Source organism: Photinus pyralis, unplaced genomic scaffold, assembly GCF_008802855.1.
Source record: "Photinus pyralis isolate 1611_PpyrPB1 unplaced genomic scaffold, Ppyr1.3 Ppyr1.4_LG3b, whole genome shotgun sequence".
Taxonomy (NCBI): Eukaryota; Metazoa; Arthropoda; class Insecta; order Coleoptera; family Lampyridae; genus Photinus; species Photinus pyralis.
The window spans coordinates 21,417,995-21,435,674 of NW_022170510.1; the positions used below are offsets into that span (position 1 = coordinate 21,417,995).

The 17,680-nt window shown below is 36.5% G+C and overlaps 1 protein-coding gene across 2 annotated transcripts in view; it reads left to right on the plus strand.

The window, feature by feature from the left end:
* Positions 1 to 17,047, plus strand: part of LOC116166662 (neurotrimin-like) — a 73,804-nt gene extending 56,757 nt beyond the window's left edge. Inside the window, exons 6-8 of one of the 2 annotated variants that reach the window (XM_031481694.1) lie at positions 1,830 to 1,880; positions 2,399 to 2,461; positions 16,224 to 17,047. In XM_031481694.1, the coding sequence (XP_031337554.1) occupies positions 1,830 to 1,880; positions 2,399 to 2,461; positions 16,224 to 16,351 (242 nt within the window). In that variant the 3' untranslated portion in view covers positions 16,352 to 17,047. The remainder of the gene's footprint in view (positions 1 to 1,829; positions 1,881 to 2,398; positions 2,462 to 16,223) is intronic. The other variant, XM_031481693.1, reaches the window with a different exon arrangement.
* Positions 17,048 to 17,680: the final 633 nt, after the last annotated feature.

The window sequence follows — 17,680 nt, forward strand, 5'->3', positions numbered from 1 at the left end:
AAAAAGTTTAGGAAAAAGATTAGGAATGATAGGGATGGTTCCCAGGCGTATTTGGTTGACAGTACAGTGCGAGATTTTTGACTTTGATTAAGATTAGATTAGGGATGATAGGTTAGGTTAACTGCTGGAATAGGTCGGACCTAGGTTGAAACAACGCCGAAGATGGTTCGATCTATCCGGCATTTGAATAGTTAGCTAAGGGTTGGAGAGATTAGTAAATTAGTGGTAGTTCTTAAATTTTTTATACTATGTTGATGAAATTTCTCAGGCTCAGCTGGTGACGTCACCGTGCGGGGTTTCAGTAATGACTAGGGAGCTGTGTTAGGCGATCGTGTCCGAATACCTAAAGCAGGTCCCGAAGTTTCTTTTAAAGTTAATTGGTAAATTGAAAAAAAAAAAACCCTGTAATTCCAATATTTTGTTTTGTTTTCATAGTCAGGGGAGGATTGTAATTTTGTGTTTTTGTGTTCAATTTAAAGGGGGAAAATGTTGTGTTATTTTGTTTTAGTTGTAACTTGAAGGAAATTATAGAGCGTCTGGATGTGACAATTTTGTTTAGTTCATTTAATTAACCGGGGGGGTTATTAATAATTTGAGACACAGGATTGCGTAAATTTCATGTTATAGTTTTGGTTCAATTTCTTAGAAGTGTTCTGTTTTTATTTTATTCCTAGAATTTTTTCGATGTAAATTTCTTTTTAAATTTTATTTGCCGTTAACGAGGTATAGCGCGAAGTAGAGATAAGGTTGTCTTCGCAGAATTGCCGGACGTACGTGCCGTTTAGCAAGAAGTTGAAAAATCGACGCTTCGCGTGATTGGCGGACGGGATGTTGAAGAAAGGAGAAGGGCTTTTGGCTTAAATAGAAAATTTTTGATGAGAGCGGGGCTTTTTTGTCGTTACAAAGCCAACCGGCGTTTCTTCGGTTACGTTATTTTTGAATTGTGTGGAAGTTTTCCTGCGTAGTTGGATCCAGGTTTAATTAGAATTTTGTGTCTGCCGTTTTGAGAAGAATTTATTGAGAAGTTTAAGAAGTTTGTCGTCGTCCTGTTTTTTTTTGTTATTTTGCGGAAACACGGAAGTTTTAAATATAATTTGTGGGTACCCGAAGAGAGAAGACGTCGGTGTTTGAGTGGTTGGTTCACGTGTTTGTGTACGGTTTACCTCTGTTTATCGGATTACGTTTTTTTTTCGGACTAATTTTAAATGTAAGTAGTAGTTTAGTGGTTTGTTTTGTCGTGTTTTTTTTTTGTAATGTTTGAGTAATTTGTTTTTTTTTTTGTGTGTGTCATTTATTTGTTTAAAATTGTAAAGATTTGTAAAACGGAAATTTACGCAATTTTTTGTTTGAAATTAAACCAGTCATTGCAATCCAGGTTTTGTTTATTAGAGTCAAGGAGAAGTAATTGTCGGCGTCTCTTACGTTGTTTCAAGTTGTTTAAATCTGGGGGTAAAGTTTCATATTGGAATTTAAGGATTTGGGTAAGCCACCGATTTATGTCATTGTTGGAATGCTGTAGGGTGGCAGAATCCAGCTGGACCTTGAGATACAGATAAAAAATTTTGTTTTCATTTTTTTTTACTACTGAGCTAGCTAGAGGTAAATCGTGGGATTTCCAGAAGTTAAGGTTAGGTCTCACAACAATATATTGCTGTTATATGAATAAAAGTTTTAAAACTAGCACTAAAACGACGACAATTTCTACTAAAATAGTCCCAATTGTTCACTATTCCATTTCAAATAACATTTTCTCTCACCGATGAGTTTTATTAAAAACATTAATACAAAGAGTGACAATAAGAATAATCAAAACAAATTTTCTTTTACAGCTATCCCTAAGCCCTCAAACACCTATAAATCAAAAGGATCACCGCGCAAGGGTAAGTTACAAGTTTATTTTTGACGCTATTGTTACAAATTCGTGAAAGGGCACAACAGCTTTGGGGTATGATTAATATTACCACATCTTTAGTGCTCACTAAGCTAATAAATTATACTTGATTCCTCTTCACGATGTGATGTTCCCAACAATCATTTATCCAGTTATTAATTATTTCTCGCCGTAAATCTTACTTTTAGCGCTACAATTAATAAAAGAAAAACGCTGCAAATCAGACACTCAATTAATTGTAGGTGCTTATATTGATTTTAGAGTTAATAACCGTTACCGCTTGATTACAAATTATTTTTAAGTTGGCTACGTATGATTAATTTTCTCATGATCAGCATGGCGCAGGCTGTCACGATTAACGGCACGATTCTACACTTCTGAGTTGCTAGAATGGATTTCAGTTAGGAATGTCATGTAAACATGCAAGAAAATAATTTATTTTGGTTACAAATCATCGCTATTTACGCACGTATTACAAAATGTAACATCATATTTTCTCAACTTTAGGAAAATATCGCAAGAAACTCAATGATATTCCGAATACAGGGGAGGACGTAACGGAGAGCGAAGGTAAGTTACTCATTACTTCTGTGTTAACTAGCTGCACATTATACGTGACGCGCCAGGACTTTGGCAGAAGTGTGTCGGTAGTTTAGTTAGACGAGCATCAGGCGAATTTGTTCAAAGTCACATCTTGATATAAACTGTTTGAGATCGTTCGGTAAGCTAAGCTTGCAATGTAAAATAGATTTCGGATCTGATATACTAGCGCTCGATTGAAGCGGATTTGAAGTTACACAAACGGTAGGACATTTTGGGATAATCGATTCCATTCATTTTCCCATTTCGAAGGTATTTTATTTAATTTAAAAGATCGAAAAAATAAATTCCACCGAATCATTTAAAATACAAACATTCCTCCATATATACGCTTAGGATGCTGCTAATTAACCATATTTCCCTTCAGTAAATCTTGTAACGTGACATTCTCTTTGGCCTTTATAATCCAACTTGCACACAATAGCTTTGTTTTAGCATTGTAGGTGGACTTCATGTATTGTATCTCAAATCAAATGGATGTTGGTGTAATGTTTGCGCGATTTAAATGAAACGATTATTACAAAGGCAAGGTTTCAGAAATTTCAACAAGCCTGTCGTCCCTTTTTGTTAGCCCGTAAAATGAAACGTGTTTAGGGCTGTACAGTAATTAGGTTCAATGTGTTACAAAAGAGGTTAATGAATCAGACAATATGACAAATCAAAGAAACCACATTCCATTATGTAACATATTTTTTTTTTCCTTGTGGGCATCAACTTCATTGGTCATTAGGCCTGTTCCTACAAAATCCCTCCCTGTTGCGAAATTATCACTCTATTTCCCTTACATAATTATTTTTTTCCGGTAACAACCACCTTTGCGAAAGACTACATTCTAGTAAAATGCTTTAAATATAATAAAGTACTCCTGATCCCTTGGGAGTCTGTGAGACAAGTCTCCAGATTTTGTGGTACGTCACATAAGTTACGTTGCACGGTTTGAGCTGGACAGTTACATAATATGTGTTGTACAGACATGGAATTATTAGATAAATCACACACTGGAGAGTTTTGACATTTTAAAAGGTAAGTATGTGTAATTGCAGTATGTCCCATTCTAAGCAGGTGTAGACGCACACTTTCTTGACGTGGTAATTTTTACACTGGTGATGTTGTTACAACACTACATACTTATATGTAACACCCGGTATATTACCCATTGAATTGATAATAAACATTACAAATTATTATTTCGTCCGGCAGGATAACATTTTCCCTAATTAATACGGACAAGGGCGGCCTTCTTTTTGTGTTATTAACTTTCCTAATCAATTTTTTTAATTGTCGTTGCTCTATGTAACGGCATGGAGATTATTGTGCTATACGAGAAAACGGTCAAGGTTGTTCTTGTTTACATTTTATTTAAACGTAGAAAGTTCCGGGGATTTTTTGGGTCTTTATCTGTTATCAAATGTAAATGCTTAATTTAATAGACAGGTGGGTGAGATTTATCACCTTTTCTGTGTAGTTACGAGAGTGAAATTTTATTTTTCCTAGAATTTAAGTTTGGATTTATCTTTCAATGTCTGATAACAAATGGATTTAGAGAAATAGTCGACCTCTATTTTCGTTGGCCTAATAACGTGCGTTGATGGGATAGTTTTGTATCAACTGTGTATGATTGGTTGTAATCTTTATTATCGGAAGAAGGGTTTCGCCTTGAATAGGATGTTAATAAGAAAGCGTCGCTTTTTGCCACGTTTAGCACTGAGTTACGTTTAGCTGAAGAATTTAAATCAGATTTTTGCTACGTTCAGCGCCGAGTTACGTTTCGTTGAAGAATTTAAATCTGTTTGCCACGTTGAGAGCGGAACTACGTTTCGTTAAAGATTTACTCGCTTTTTGCTAGTTCCATCGTTTACGGCCAGTTTATTATTCATTTGTGGCCACAGTCACCATCAAAAGTTTTCGTTCAATGTGAGATTGAAGAAGTTTCGTTTGTGAAGCCGGAATCCGAATTCGCGGCTAATTATTTTCTACTTGTTCGTTTTTTCTTTATGTCTTACCGGCTGAAGGATTGTCGTAAAGCTTTGGCCATCGAAGGTGCTGCAAGCAGAGGTGTTTATCAATATTTCCTAAGTTGGTTTTCAACGTGACCCAGTTGGAAGTTGAGTTTTTTGTGAACGTTATTGTCTACTCGAGGAGAAGATGCTGCGATTACTCGATTTCGTTAGCGTACAGTGTCATTTGTGTTAATTGAAAATTGTAACGTTTGTGAACTGTGTACGGATACCTTTTGGTTGGATATTTCAATTCCCGGTCAAGTAATGTAAGTAGTTACGTCACAATTTTAGTCTATTTCTAATTGTTTGTGTTTTTGTACCATTTTCCTTTTGTGTGTTCAGATTAAATGGCTTTTGTAATTTTCACATTAATTTCCGTGTGTTTCATTCACAACGACTACATTTCTAATTTACCTGTGTTTTTGTTGGATGCTTGCCCAAAGTCCATTTTAGTTATTCAAAATTTTGCAGTTCAGTTTGGAGTTTAAGGTATTTGAGTAAAGTTGACCCACTATCTGGTGATCAGCCAGTCTAACATCGATCTTCTCCTCTATTCTCCTATAGATTATTTTAACTAGTATTTTTGATGCGTGCGCCAGTAAACTAATTGTCCTGAAATGTTAGCATTTTTCTGCGCCTGCTTTCTTCGGGATCATAATCAGCCTACAGTCACTCGGCTGGATATTTTATTCTGTTGATACTGCATCTGCATCTGCTAACGGTTCTTCCGTCCTATATAATTGTTCCAAGTACTCGTTCCGTCTCTCTGCTCTGTCCCTAGGTTCTATGGGTTCTTCTCCGTCTGCACATTGCAGAACGTTGGACTTGGGCCTTGCCTTACTAAAACTACTCTTAATTTTCCTATGTTCTACGTCCGTCCTACCTTTATGGAACTCTCCTCTATTGCTTCGCATTTCCCCTCGAGCCACTGCTCTTTTGCTAACCTACATTCCCTATCTACCTTGTTTTTTAATTTTTTATATTTATCCCTACCATGCGGATTTGATGCGTTTTTATATTTTCTCCTTTTGTCCATTAGTTCTAAAATTTCCTCTGTGGCCCATTCTTTTCTGGCTATCCTTGTTTCTACTCCTAACACATTACCAGTTAACTTGCTCAGTCTTGATCTAATCTCTGACCAAACCTCCTTCCACTTGTGCGTTTCTGTGCTATTATCTATAATCTTGTCGCTTTCGACCTTAACCCTACCTAGAAATTCTCGCACTTTTAACTTTTCTAAATCTATCCTGCCTTCTTTCTTAGGTGTAGCCAACTTCTTAAACTTAAGTCTTCTATGCACCACTACTAAATTGTGGTCACTAGCTATGTTCGAACCAGGGTGGCTTTTGCTGCTAATTATCTGTTTTCTAAATCTCTAGTTAATCTATTCTTAGTGCAAAATTGTATTAACCCATCCCCTCTAATTTCTTCCATGTTACCTTCCCTACCTTTTCTTACTACCGCGTTCCAGGTTCCTGTGATAATTAAATTCTCTTCGCCCCAAACTGCAGTTTGTGTAACAAATGTTGTTGTCACTTACTTGTATGTAAAGGTGATTCGTCGTACCGTCAACCCAGCTATTGCTGACGCACAAAGACGCTCTGAGAATCACAAAGAACGAAAACACCTTAACGCTGGCATAATCGCATATCCCGATTAGTTTATTGTTGCCCATATTCTAACATCGGGGTTGTTTCTCCCGACTCAATTACCTACTGTAGTTCCAAATTACAGCCTATCCGAACTACTGTCACTTAATTTATATTATACAGGGTGCGACCGGTAGAAAGCGCTTCCTACAAGGGTTCGGCCGACCTAATCATTGGTCATTATTACCAAAAGGTATTGGCGCCCAACGGTTGTTTTTTTATTTTTTTTTAGGACTTAATTAGTTCGTTTTACTACTTAAAAGGGTGAAAATATAGGAATAGGTTAATTTTAGTTTTATAGTTATTTTTGGGGGAGAGGACGTTCGACGTTCCAAGTGGAAACATTAGGTATAGGTTGTATATATATTTTTCTTTTTTTTTGGGAATACATTAGGTTAGTATTTAGAATGGAGGTTAATAGGTTATTAGGAGATGAGTTGTCTTATGAATTAGCCATTAGAGATATGTCGACTAGTGGTACTGTAGCCGAAAAGCGCTCTGCACTTCGAGGGTGCCTAAGATTAGAAAACTCTTCACTAACACCAATCCCTAACTTGTCTAAGTTAGATAATAAAAAGGAATTGCAAGTATGCTCAAGTAAATTACAAGAATTGGAACAATGCATTGAGTCATTTGATCAAACCAATAGGGAAAATGAATATAAACGAATACAAACGCGTCTATTGCATGTACAGGGTCGATTAAAACGACTAGCATGCGAAAATTCCGAATTTACTGATTTACGGTCCGAACTCCTTACACACTGTATGCGTTTAGTTGAATATCTAGAAGAAAAGTACGATCCCGCTGAAGTCCAACTACAGCAAGGAGACAACGGATCTATTATTCCAATAGCACAGAGTACAGCACCCCAACCTAGTATGAATCCCATGATGCCAGGCACCTCAGGCCCTTCGGTTATGCAGTGCAGTATCATGGATGAGCCAATCGTCGAACAAATAATCCCTATAACGGAAAACATCGCTTCAAGTCCAGTACATAGACCAATTCGGTCACAAGCGAGACCTACACATTCTTCGACCGCACATCCCGTTGGGTTTTTCAACGATTCGATAGAGATGCAACAATTATTAACAAAGCCCAAAGGAGCAATAATTGCGAAATGGAATCTGACCTTCGATGGACAGTCCAGTCTGCCAAATTTCTTAGAGAGGATAGAAGAACTCCGTCAAGCATGGAATCTTTCTAAAGAGCAAGTATTCGAATCAGCTTCTCAATTGTTCAAAGGCGATGCGTTAATATGGTATCGAGCTGTAAAAGGAACCATACGCAACTGGGATGATTTGACTAGTGCTCTCAAGGAGGCTTTTCTACCATGCGATTATGAATATGAACTCATGGATGAAATTCGTCAAAGGACACAAGGCATAGATGAGCCAGTAATCGTCTTCATTGCAGTTATGGAGAATTTATTTAGAAGATTATCAAGATTTCCTTCGGAAACGGTAAGAGTGCAATCCATCAAGAGAAATTTGCAACCATATTTACAAAACCAACTAGCACTATATACTGTACACACTATCCCGTACTTAACCAGTTTGTGCAAGTCAATTGAAGATGTGAAATATAGGATGAAGCAATTCAAACCACCACCCGCTCAATCAACGCTGAACCCGGATTTGGCTTATCATAAACATCAGAGAGTCATTTCTCGCACAGCAGCCTTAAATGTGCAAGATACCGAAATATCAACCACGGATCTTAGTGGGGGAAATAACGAAAGTCAACTTCCACAAGCGATGGCTCAATTGGCAGTGACAACCTGTTGGAACTGCCAAAATTCTGGTCACGTGGCAAGAGCATGTGGTCAACCGAAACGTATCCATTGCTATCGCTGTGGGAAACCAAACGTAACGTTACGCAATTGCCCCTCATGTTCGGGAAACGGCCAAGGGAGCCACTGAAATCGGATCGATCAGTGAGCCCTAACCAAAAGAAAAATACGATCCCATACTTAGAAAAATTACGTCAGCTAAGAAAATCAATCACCACCAAAATAAGTCCGGTTTTAGATTTTATATTTTCACATACGGAAGGTGATGAGAGACCCTACCTAGATGTTGAAGTTCTAGGTTACAAAATCAAAGGCCTGTTAGACTCCGGTGCAAATCGAAGTGTGGTAGGAAGCAAAGGATTTCAATTACTAACATCTTTAGGATTGCAACTTCAAAAATCGAAATCACAAGCTTGCACATTTGCCAACCAGCAAACTTTCAACGTTACGGGAGTCCTGTCAGTCCCTATGAGACTTCAGGATAGAGTGAGAATGATCGAGGTATTAGTCGTTCCTGAACTACAACATATCTTAATCCTTGGAGTAGACTTCTGGGTCCAGATGGAGATCATCCCAAATTTGCGGAAGGGGGAGTGGAGTTTTAATTCTCAGGAAGCACATCCAACAGTGGTCGACTCCATCTGTTCAACAGAAACGTTAACAAACGATCAAAAACAGAGACTACAGGAACTCACCGAAAACTTCTTCTCATCAACCAATCCGAAACTTGGTTACACACATTTAGTTGAGCACCATATAGTAACGACAGCACAGCCCATCAAACAGAGATACTAGGCATTCAACGCTCGATCTAGCTCTCTGTAAACCTGCTCTATCTCTTCATCTTCGTGCCCAGAAGTTGGCATATAAACCTGAACCTCTATCGTGTCATAGGGTTTATTTTCTATTACAATGATCCTATCACTTATTATCTTGCAGCTTTTAATTCTACTGCCTAACTTCTTGTTTAGCACAAATCTTACCCCTGTGTGACCGTTCTCTGTACCTGAGTGTACCACTCTGTACTCTCCTGACTAAAACTCACCATGCTCTTTCCACTTCATTTCACTTACCCCCACAATATCTAAATCCAACCTTACCATTTCCTTTTGTAAGTTTTCTAATCTACCTACTCTCCTTAAACTCCTCACATTCCACTTCCCTGGCACATATTTGAGTGACGTCTGTCTAAATGACCACGGCCGATCCTATCCACATACACTGCGCATGCGAAAGAAATGTCGCTTTATACCTATAGTCCAGGAAACAGAGACTGAAAATAGACCATTTCTTGCACAACGAGAAGTAGTTCCAATTTTTTTTTTGCATGTCATGGAGAAATATCTGGTGGTTAAGAATCCAAGTTTTCGACCTCCCACCCCTTGTGCTTCCCCAGTACCACACCTAAAACCAAAGAAATTTGCTTGGTTTTTTAGTTTTTCAACCATATCTTTTTAGATTCACTTTACAAAAAAATATTGTTATTAGAAATTGTAGACCATCAAATTTTACACAAATTTGTTATGTACTTCTTTTTCGTAAATTTTTCATTTCAAAAGATACAGAGCTTCAAATTTGCCTTTATTTTAAAGATTCCGAAATTGATTCTTATTGCCCAAGGAATGGCTCTTTTCAACGATAACAAATTTGTTAAAATCGGTCAAACCGTTAAGAAATAACAATTGAACTCCCAACACCATCTTTGTTTTCGAAATAACTGAGTTTTTTGACGAAAATGATAGATCAACTGGTTTTATTTAAAAATGTGAAAAAAAATTTTTTAGTTTATTATGCGAAATTTAAAGAAAGTGCAATTTTCAAATTTAAGATGGCACTTACGCCCTCTGGTGGTCATTTTTAACTTGAAAATATTTTAGGGAGATTCTTCACAACCGATTTATCCAATAATTTTTTTACCCCTAAGTCACACGACGAACGGTTCCCGAGATATAGCCGAGGAACAGTCTTATAGGGTCACCCGGTACATACGTAGGTATATTTGTTACAATTAAACTACACATTCGGGTAAATGTGCGCTACAGGTACTTTAAATTCAAAACTAATTCCTGGCCACTGTTGAGTGATTAAAATGTTGACAGTTTGTCATTTAGAATGTCCTTTAATAGATGTCGCTAAATGTACTCATTCCATTATAAGAGTTGGAATGAAATTATTCCATATCAGTAGCACAAATTAGACGACATTCTGTTGTAAAAATCAAGAAAGTATGACGCGATTCTAAAGTAGTACTATGCGATCAAAAATGAGTTGCTGTCGAGTGACCTTTGGAATTTTTGTTTACATGGGAAATCGTACTAAACTTGAACTTCCAAAGGCGACTCGACAGCAACTCATTTTTGATCGCCCGTTACTAAAAAAAATTCAATTAGATCTTGACCTGTATCCCAGCCCAGAATGACTATAAGCATATTCGAATTTGTAGTACATAACTGTATAAGATTTTGTAGGGTATAGAATTTCAATGACAAATAAATTTGAAAAGAAAATAAAGCTATTTTTATAAAATAGATGCCGTTTATTCAAGCGTACGACTAATACTCCAGAAAAGTGGGGTCGATTAAACCGCAAAAACACATAATGGAACAAAGGTTGCTTATATGTGGGAGAAGTTTCATCATTTCTTTCGCAGGGTTGTTCCAAATTTTATACACGTCGTATAAGCCAATTTCCATGCCTTGTTAACGGTTGATGAAATCATCTCGGTTGCTTTAATTCTGTGTGTTGCTATGGCTTTATTCGTTGAGATTCATGATGTCAATAAGCGTTTCTGCCTCATTAGCACTTTCCGATTGAGATTTTTATTAATGAATCTAGATACCTACCTATTAACGGTTAAGGGTTTACTATCAACCCTAGTATTAAAATTAGAAAGTACTGTTGTTAATGAGTGACAAATTCAGCATTATAGTTGGTTACTCAGCTAGATGTCCACTTCATCAACTTAACCACTGGTTAGAAGGCATGGAGGTGTCCTGCGGTGGTATAATATAACATTCGTATAAACACCCTTTTATTTACCAACTTCTGTAGCTTTCTGTAGTTTTTGAGTTAATGCAAATAACAGTACATGAACGTTTGCATGCCTACTGAACACATCCATTTAACGCAATGGTCAAGTCCACACACGAGCCCTTTGAAAATGCTAGAAGTAAAATAAATATCTGTCTGCAAGAACCGACAACAAAGTGTATTTGTTTTAAGCGTAAATGCTTTGTTAAAGTACGATTAAATTTACAAAGTTCAGTTTCGTTTGTTAGCTCAGATTAGCACAAAGCACATATCAAGGAAACGCCTTACCCATTTAAGTTTAATTTACAACACAAAGAAATTTTTCTAAATTTTAATGTTATTTATGTAATTAGTTCTTACATAAACATTGTACATTCTTTGTTTCTCTCCAAGAAAATTGAAAATCTACCTAACAATTAAGATATAGTAAGCTGACGAGTTATATAGTTATGAGAGGCATAAATTAATTGCACAACAACTTGCACCGAACCAGTAAACAAAGTTCAACGGAAAAAACTTACTATTTTTGTCTTCAAAGGCAGCCTATTAAAAATAGGAAAAGCAGAAATGAAATTTACGTCAGTTGTACGCGAACCGCCCGTATAATTTGTGTACATATATTCACTTACGAATTACCTTAGGTACCTATTTAGAATTTCTCCCAAAAAAACACAAGCCTTCGTGTGGTGTTTAAGGTGTTTCAAGAACGTCAATTTTATTAACGGAATAACAATTATACACATCTTCTTTATTGGCTTAAAGACCTTTAAATATAAATTGGGTAGGGCCTTTATATTCAGTACAATCAACACGTAGAACGGTCTTTTGTGAAAACGTGCCGCTTCTACTTTTACCAATACTCTGTGGTAACAAAAATCACTGCTTTTGCCGCCCCTATACGGTGCCGCCTGATGCGACCACCTCTGCATCATAGTGTACCTTTGATGATTTATTATCCTTCTCTTCTGTGCCCTCAACAGGCTTGCACCCAGGGTACATGACAGTGGAAAAAGAATAAACAAATTTTTGTTTCATAGAATAGAGTAAGGTGTCAGGGTATCGCAAAATAACTTTCTTTGGTAATGTACACGTGAAGCTATTATATTTTAGTAAAACTAAAATTAAAAAATAACGACATTCGTCACGTGATATCAAACGCCAATCAGAGCGCGTAACGTCATTATCCTAATCCTCTGTGCGTTTGTAGAGTTTGTCTACGTTTTTTTAATTTAGTGCTTGTTCCATTTTATCCTAAAGTTTAGTTTATAAAACCAGATAAGAATGGAAGGTGGGTATACGAATGCTGATAGCAGTAAATCTGCCAAACAGTGACGAAATAATGTTGGGAATATTTCTTGCATCAAACACAGATTTTTGTTCATCAGAAAACTGCCATACGTCTTGTAGGTTTTTAAGTTAAGTTTAGATTTGCTTTTAGGTCATCGAAGCTATCATATGGAGATGATTCAGTAAGCTATGTTCACTTTAAGAGTTTTCTGTTACGAACATTTTGCAGATAAAGGTCTAAATTTATAAAGTAGTTCTTAAAGCAAATTTTTTTGGAAAAACAGTTTTTATGGCGGGCACTCTTATGGAACCTTACATTAGGTGCAGTCGAACAGAAGACTCTGGCAACTTATTCACAGTTAGTCAAAATTTTCCCGCAATATATGGTTCACGTAAAGCTGTATGCAGTTTCCTTAGTTGTCGACGAAGAAAACAATTACTTTCTTTGCCCTACCTGATCAAGCTACTTTTACAACCCCTCAGAGTCCAAAGGAGTACTAGTGTCGATAAAAGTCCTTTATCACGTTCAACAAGTCATGATCTAGTCCGATTATTGGAAACTCTATCGGCAAATGGCTCAATCGGATTCGGAAATTGTCCAAATTGTCGTCTACCGCACGCCTCAGGAGTTAACGTACGTGAAAAATGTGCTACTCATGTCAATATAGTCTTCTATGTTACGTTTAATGAGCAATCGTCGAAAATCCTTTTGGATTTCTCTACTCCATGAAGCATTTGAATGATACAGCATCCTTGGAACCAGATTTACCCGCCTGGGATACTTAGCTGTGCCAGAGAAAAATGTGACTACTGAGCCCTACACCACGACAAAGTGTACTCCATGGTAGGGCTACGGTAGTTATAATTCATCACGAAACCTTTTAAACTATTTACGCTGGAGTTTTGTGGTTATAATTGTCAGGACTGTGACGTCACAGACACCGCCATGACACAAAACAGCGTTTTGGCGCTAGAATAAAAATCTACAATTTAAATTACATAAATTTGCAATAATAAGATTTATTTTGCTGAAATATCGTATTTTAAAGTTATAGTAGAGGTATACGAACAGTTATAACTGGTTTTTAAAAATTTGTCATCTACCCTATTACAGAGTGACCCGCATAATGCTTTTTAGAGGTGCCTCTGCAGAAAGTCTTAAGTTGTTCTATACTACTCTGGTATTTACCTTACGAACTAGGAAAACTGCAGGAAAACTCAATTCGGAGCAGCCGGTAGAATGCTCGAAACTGGTCTAAGGAAATTCTCATCTCTGTCACAGATGAAAAATTCTTACCTCAGCCCGGGTTCGAGCACCCGACCTCCGGCTTTATAGCCCCACGCTCTACCATTGAACTACAAAGTCGGTACCGCACGGCCCTAAGATATTCATAAGTTCATTTTAATAATAATAATAATAATAATGTGTTTATTTCCACCAAAAATTTGTTTACTGGCTTCCTAATGCGTTCTGATCGTGTCAGCACTGGCACTGAAAATGGTATTTTATTCGATGTGGACGGAGGAGCACTCCATGCACGAATTTATAAATTAATATCGACTGCTGATCAAACAGTTGCACAGAGGTAGAAATGGCCCTAGCATGGGCGCGGCCATGATGTGCACGTTTTAGTTATTTTCTAGGGGAATTTTCCTAGTGCTCAAGTTTTGAGACTATTGCAGCCTTGGAAAATGACATGTGTCACAGTAATTTATTTAGAAAACGTGAGGCTGGACGTGAGGTTAATGCTTGTTTATTAGTTGATTTGAACTTCGCGCCAAGTGAGTGCACATCATGGCGGCCTCCATGTAGGTGTACGAACTTATAAATTAAGATGGACTGCTAATTCTGAATTGACAAATGGCACCTACATGGAGGCAGCCATGATGTGCACTCACTTGGCGCAAAATTCAAATCAACTTTCATGCCGTATCCTATGAGTTCTGCTCACTTTTCGTAAATATTTCGTGCTCGGTAAATTGTTGCATTTTTTTTGCTGTGGTAGATAATACCCGGCTCTTGCTTCCATATGTTAGTATTATCCTAAAAATCGTCTGCTACATTGTTTTTTTCCTACTTATTACTTTCTACCTTTGAATATATTGCCGAGGGTATGGTATAATTTGGTTGGGTTTTGTAATATTTCGCTAAATTCTTCTCTCTCGTTGCCTTCTCTATCTATCCATACTTTTGGGTAAACCCCACTTCGATATTTGAAAAATCCATGGTAAGTTTTAATAACAACGATGAAGACAGTACAAACAAAAAGTGAAGTAATGGTGCATTTCTCCTTTTTGAAAAATGGAACGCACTCTGCCTGTGTTTATGGTTGGTTGTCAGTTGACGTATAATAATAATAATAATATAATAATAAGTTTAAAACGGAAATATCAGTTTTTTTTGTAAATTTTATTAAATCAGGCAGCAGTATAGTGGTATTTCACCAAAGGTTTGATGTTGGTGTGGTAATTAATTAAAATAGTACGACGTGAAATATGAGGATTGTTTGAGTTTTATTTGCAAATAACAGCTCCAACAGTCGTAGACGTTAAGAAAACGTTTAATTAAAATTTGCAGAGTATTAAATTTCGTAATAAATGAAATGGCCAAAAATGCTTTGTTAATCTATCTGTACAATATCAGAGATCGAATTGTTTAATAATTTTTCAAAAGCCCCATCAGAACGATGCATACCTCTAAATACACATTACGCATGCTGCATGGGGATATAATTTATATCCTAAATACTTGCTTGCAAAAAGCGACATTTTCAGATTGACAAACACTGCTTTGTGCAGGTTAAGATTCGATGGGAAACATATTTTGTAAAACGTGAGCGACGAATTTTTTATGGCTTATCCAAATAGCTAAAGGTCCTGTATGGTTTTAAAAGTATTTGTAAGGGTGCTAACTTAATTAAATTCCACGAATGGGCGCATTCATTGTAGGAAACTTATTTTTTTTAATTAAGATTATAACTCTGCCTTCTGAAATTAATTATTCGTGTTAATGTACACGTAAAATTCAAAAGTTTATAAGAAAATCTAGCAATGCAAATTACTTTCCATGAACCGCACGTCCATTTCTTTGATTATAATGTATAGCCGAAGAAGTATTATAGATGTTGAAACTTATCCCAGAATTTATTTGAAATATGATCGCGAATTAAAACAAAAGGCTTTTCCAACGTCAAGTACCAAATGAGCAGATTGTGTTTGGGACAAAATTACTGAAATTTATCTATATTAAAAATGCTTTAATCTTCTCGCCGCTCTTTAATTCCCTGTTTCCGTAAGGTTCTGTATTGCTAACACGTCTGCTTCAGATGGATCAATTTTTTATTCACACTTGCAGTGAGTACATAAATTATAGGAACATTTTATAGATTAATCCATTTCCCCTCCTTCTCTTGTTTAATTTTCCTTCGTTTATAAAATAATTTACGCGAGCGAGGTTTGTATTTTTAACTCGGGTTGTACATTATGTTTCTCACAAATAGCTTTAATTAAATTTTTAAATGTAGGTTTGGGGTATAAACAGAATCGTGAAAACTTTTTTTATATCAGTTAACATATTGCTCAAACAACACATTTTAGAACCTAATTAAAGTGAGGTAATTAACATCGAATTACATCTCGAGACTTGTCCTCTTGATGAGAACACTTTGAGCACAACAAATCGGCAGGAAAATTAATGCCTAGTTCCTCCTGGATTAAATATGAATCGATAAATTTAATTAAGTTTCACTTCTTAATACCTTTCGACAGTGAATTGTAGCATCGTTGTCCAGAGCGCAATGAGAGATCGCGTATGTCTATATTATTTATTGCTCACACGATAGTTGGCGTACAATTACTTTAATTAAAGTATTTTTGTTTGTGTGTTGCATTACCAATTAAAGAGGGTATGTAGCCACGTAAATTGAAGTGCTCCTTTAGATTATAGGGGGTAAAAAGGTTTTTTGTTTCAGATATAGAGGATCAACCCGATTCGCTGCAGTTAGAAGAAGAATACTCAAGCGCCGCTGCCGTCGAGTATGTTCGAAGTGGTATCATTCTCACGTCTGTTTTGATCGCACTGTCTCTCCTTCTACAATAAAACTTGCCCTGTGCTGTGTTGTGTATATATAGATTCTTTTGAAAATCCTATAAGCAGATAAAAAATATGTGTACAAAGTGAACTTCGCCCCCGAACTATTTTTATATGCTTCCTAACGACAACGGCTATAATACAAATATTATCGGTTTCAAAGCGAAAAAGAAATAAATATCGACAGAATAAGGGGTTGAATATCTCGTGCATCTTTCACGTTTGACCTCTCAAGTAGTTGTTTCAGCTCTGAGATCAAAATCTTTGGGGGTGCTTGGTGGCATTTCATAATAAGAGCAAATATCTCATTGGTCGATTTTCAACGGACTTTGAAGCTGATAAACTTTAGAATAGCTTTTGTGACTGACGCGTACCTACATAATGTATCTGTAATCAGTAGTATTAAACTAGTCATAATATGTCTGCTAGAATGTTATCGAGTATTACGTGATGGTACCTGTAATTTTTTGTGCTTCAATGTATTGACAATGTGTTATTAGTTAACAATAAACGTTAGACTGATATTTTATATTGTAAAGTTAGCAGAGATCACCTCTGATACTGTTATCAGTTAGAGTGAAATCAAAAGATCTTCCGTTTGTGTTATATGATTTTATAACTCAATTAGATTAATACAGTACTTAAATAGTACGTAATTATGGTTTGCACTAAACTTGCTAGACGAATAAATCATTTTCACTTCGACATTACTCTTCTTGTAATTTTTAACATGTAGTTCGGTCACACAGTCTTCGATTAGACGATTTTATTTTCTAAGTAAACTGCCATAATTAAATATATAAAAATATCAGACATCATACTGAAAATAAGGGCCAAAAATCCTTAAAAAAGTACTTTGTGTGCTTTATGTGTACAACAAAATTCCTATTCCTAGGCAGGTGCCGTGGCTGGCCAAGTTCACGTTTTTGCCGATACAGTGTGCGTTTTTGGTAATGCGAGTGTGACGTACCCAGGACCATTTCTTCTCGTGTCTGGTTCCCACTTCTAAATTGTAGTTTTATTTGCATTCACATGTAGGGAGTTGCGGCTAACACGTACACTACATACGGAAGATCAGATTACTCGCGATACAATAACATGTCGAAGGTATTTGGTCATGGGTAAAGAGGTTTTTAGATGTGGTGCGATCGAATAGTATCGACAATGTCATTTCGTACAATTCAGTGTTTTGCCTTTCCCTAGTAAATATCGAATATCAACAGCGGCTTCCACTGACTGACGAATTCCTTGTAGTACAAGAGATTCATTTACAAGTATTTGGCCCCAACGTAGCATATTACAGAGAGGACTCGAACAAATAGCGTCTCCAAAATTAAA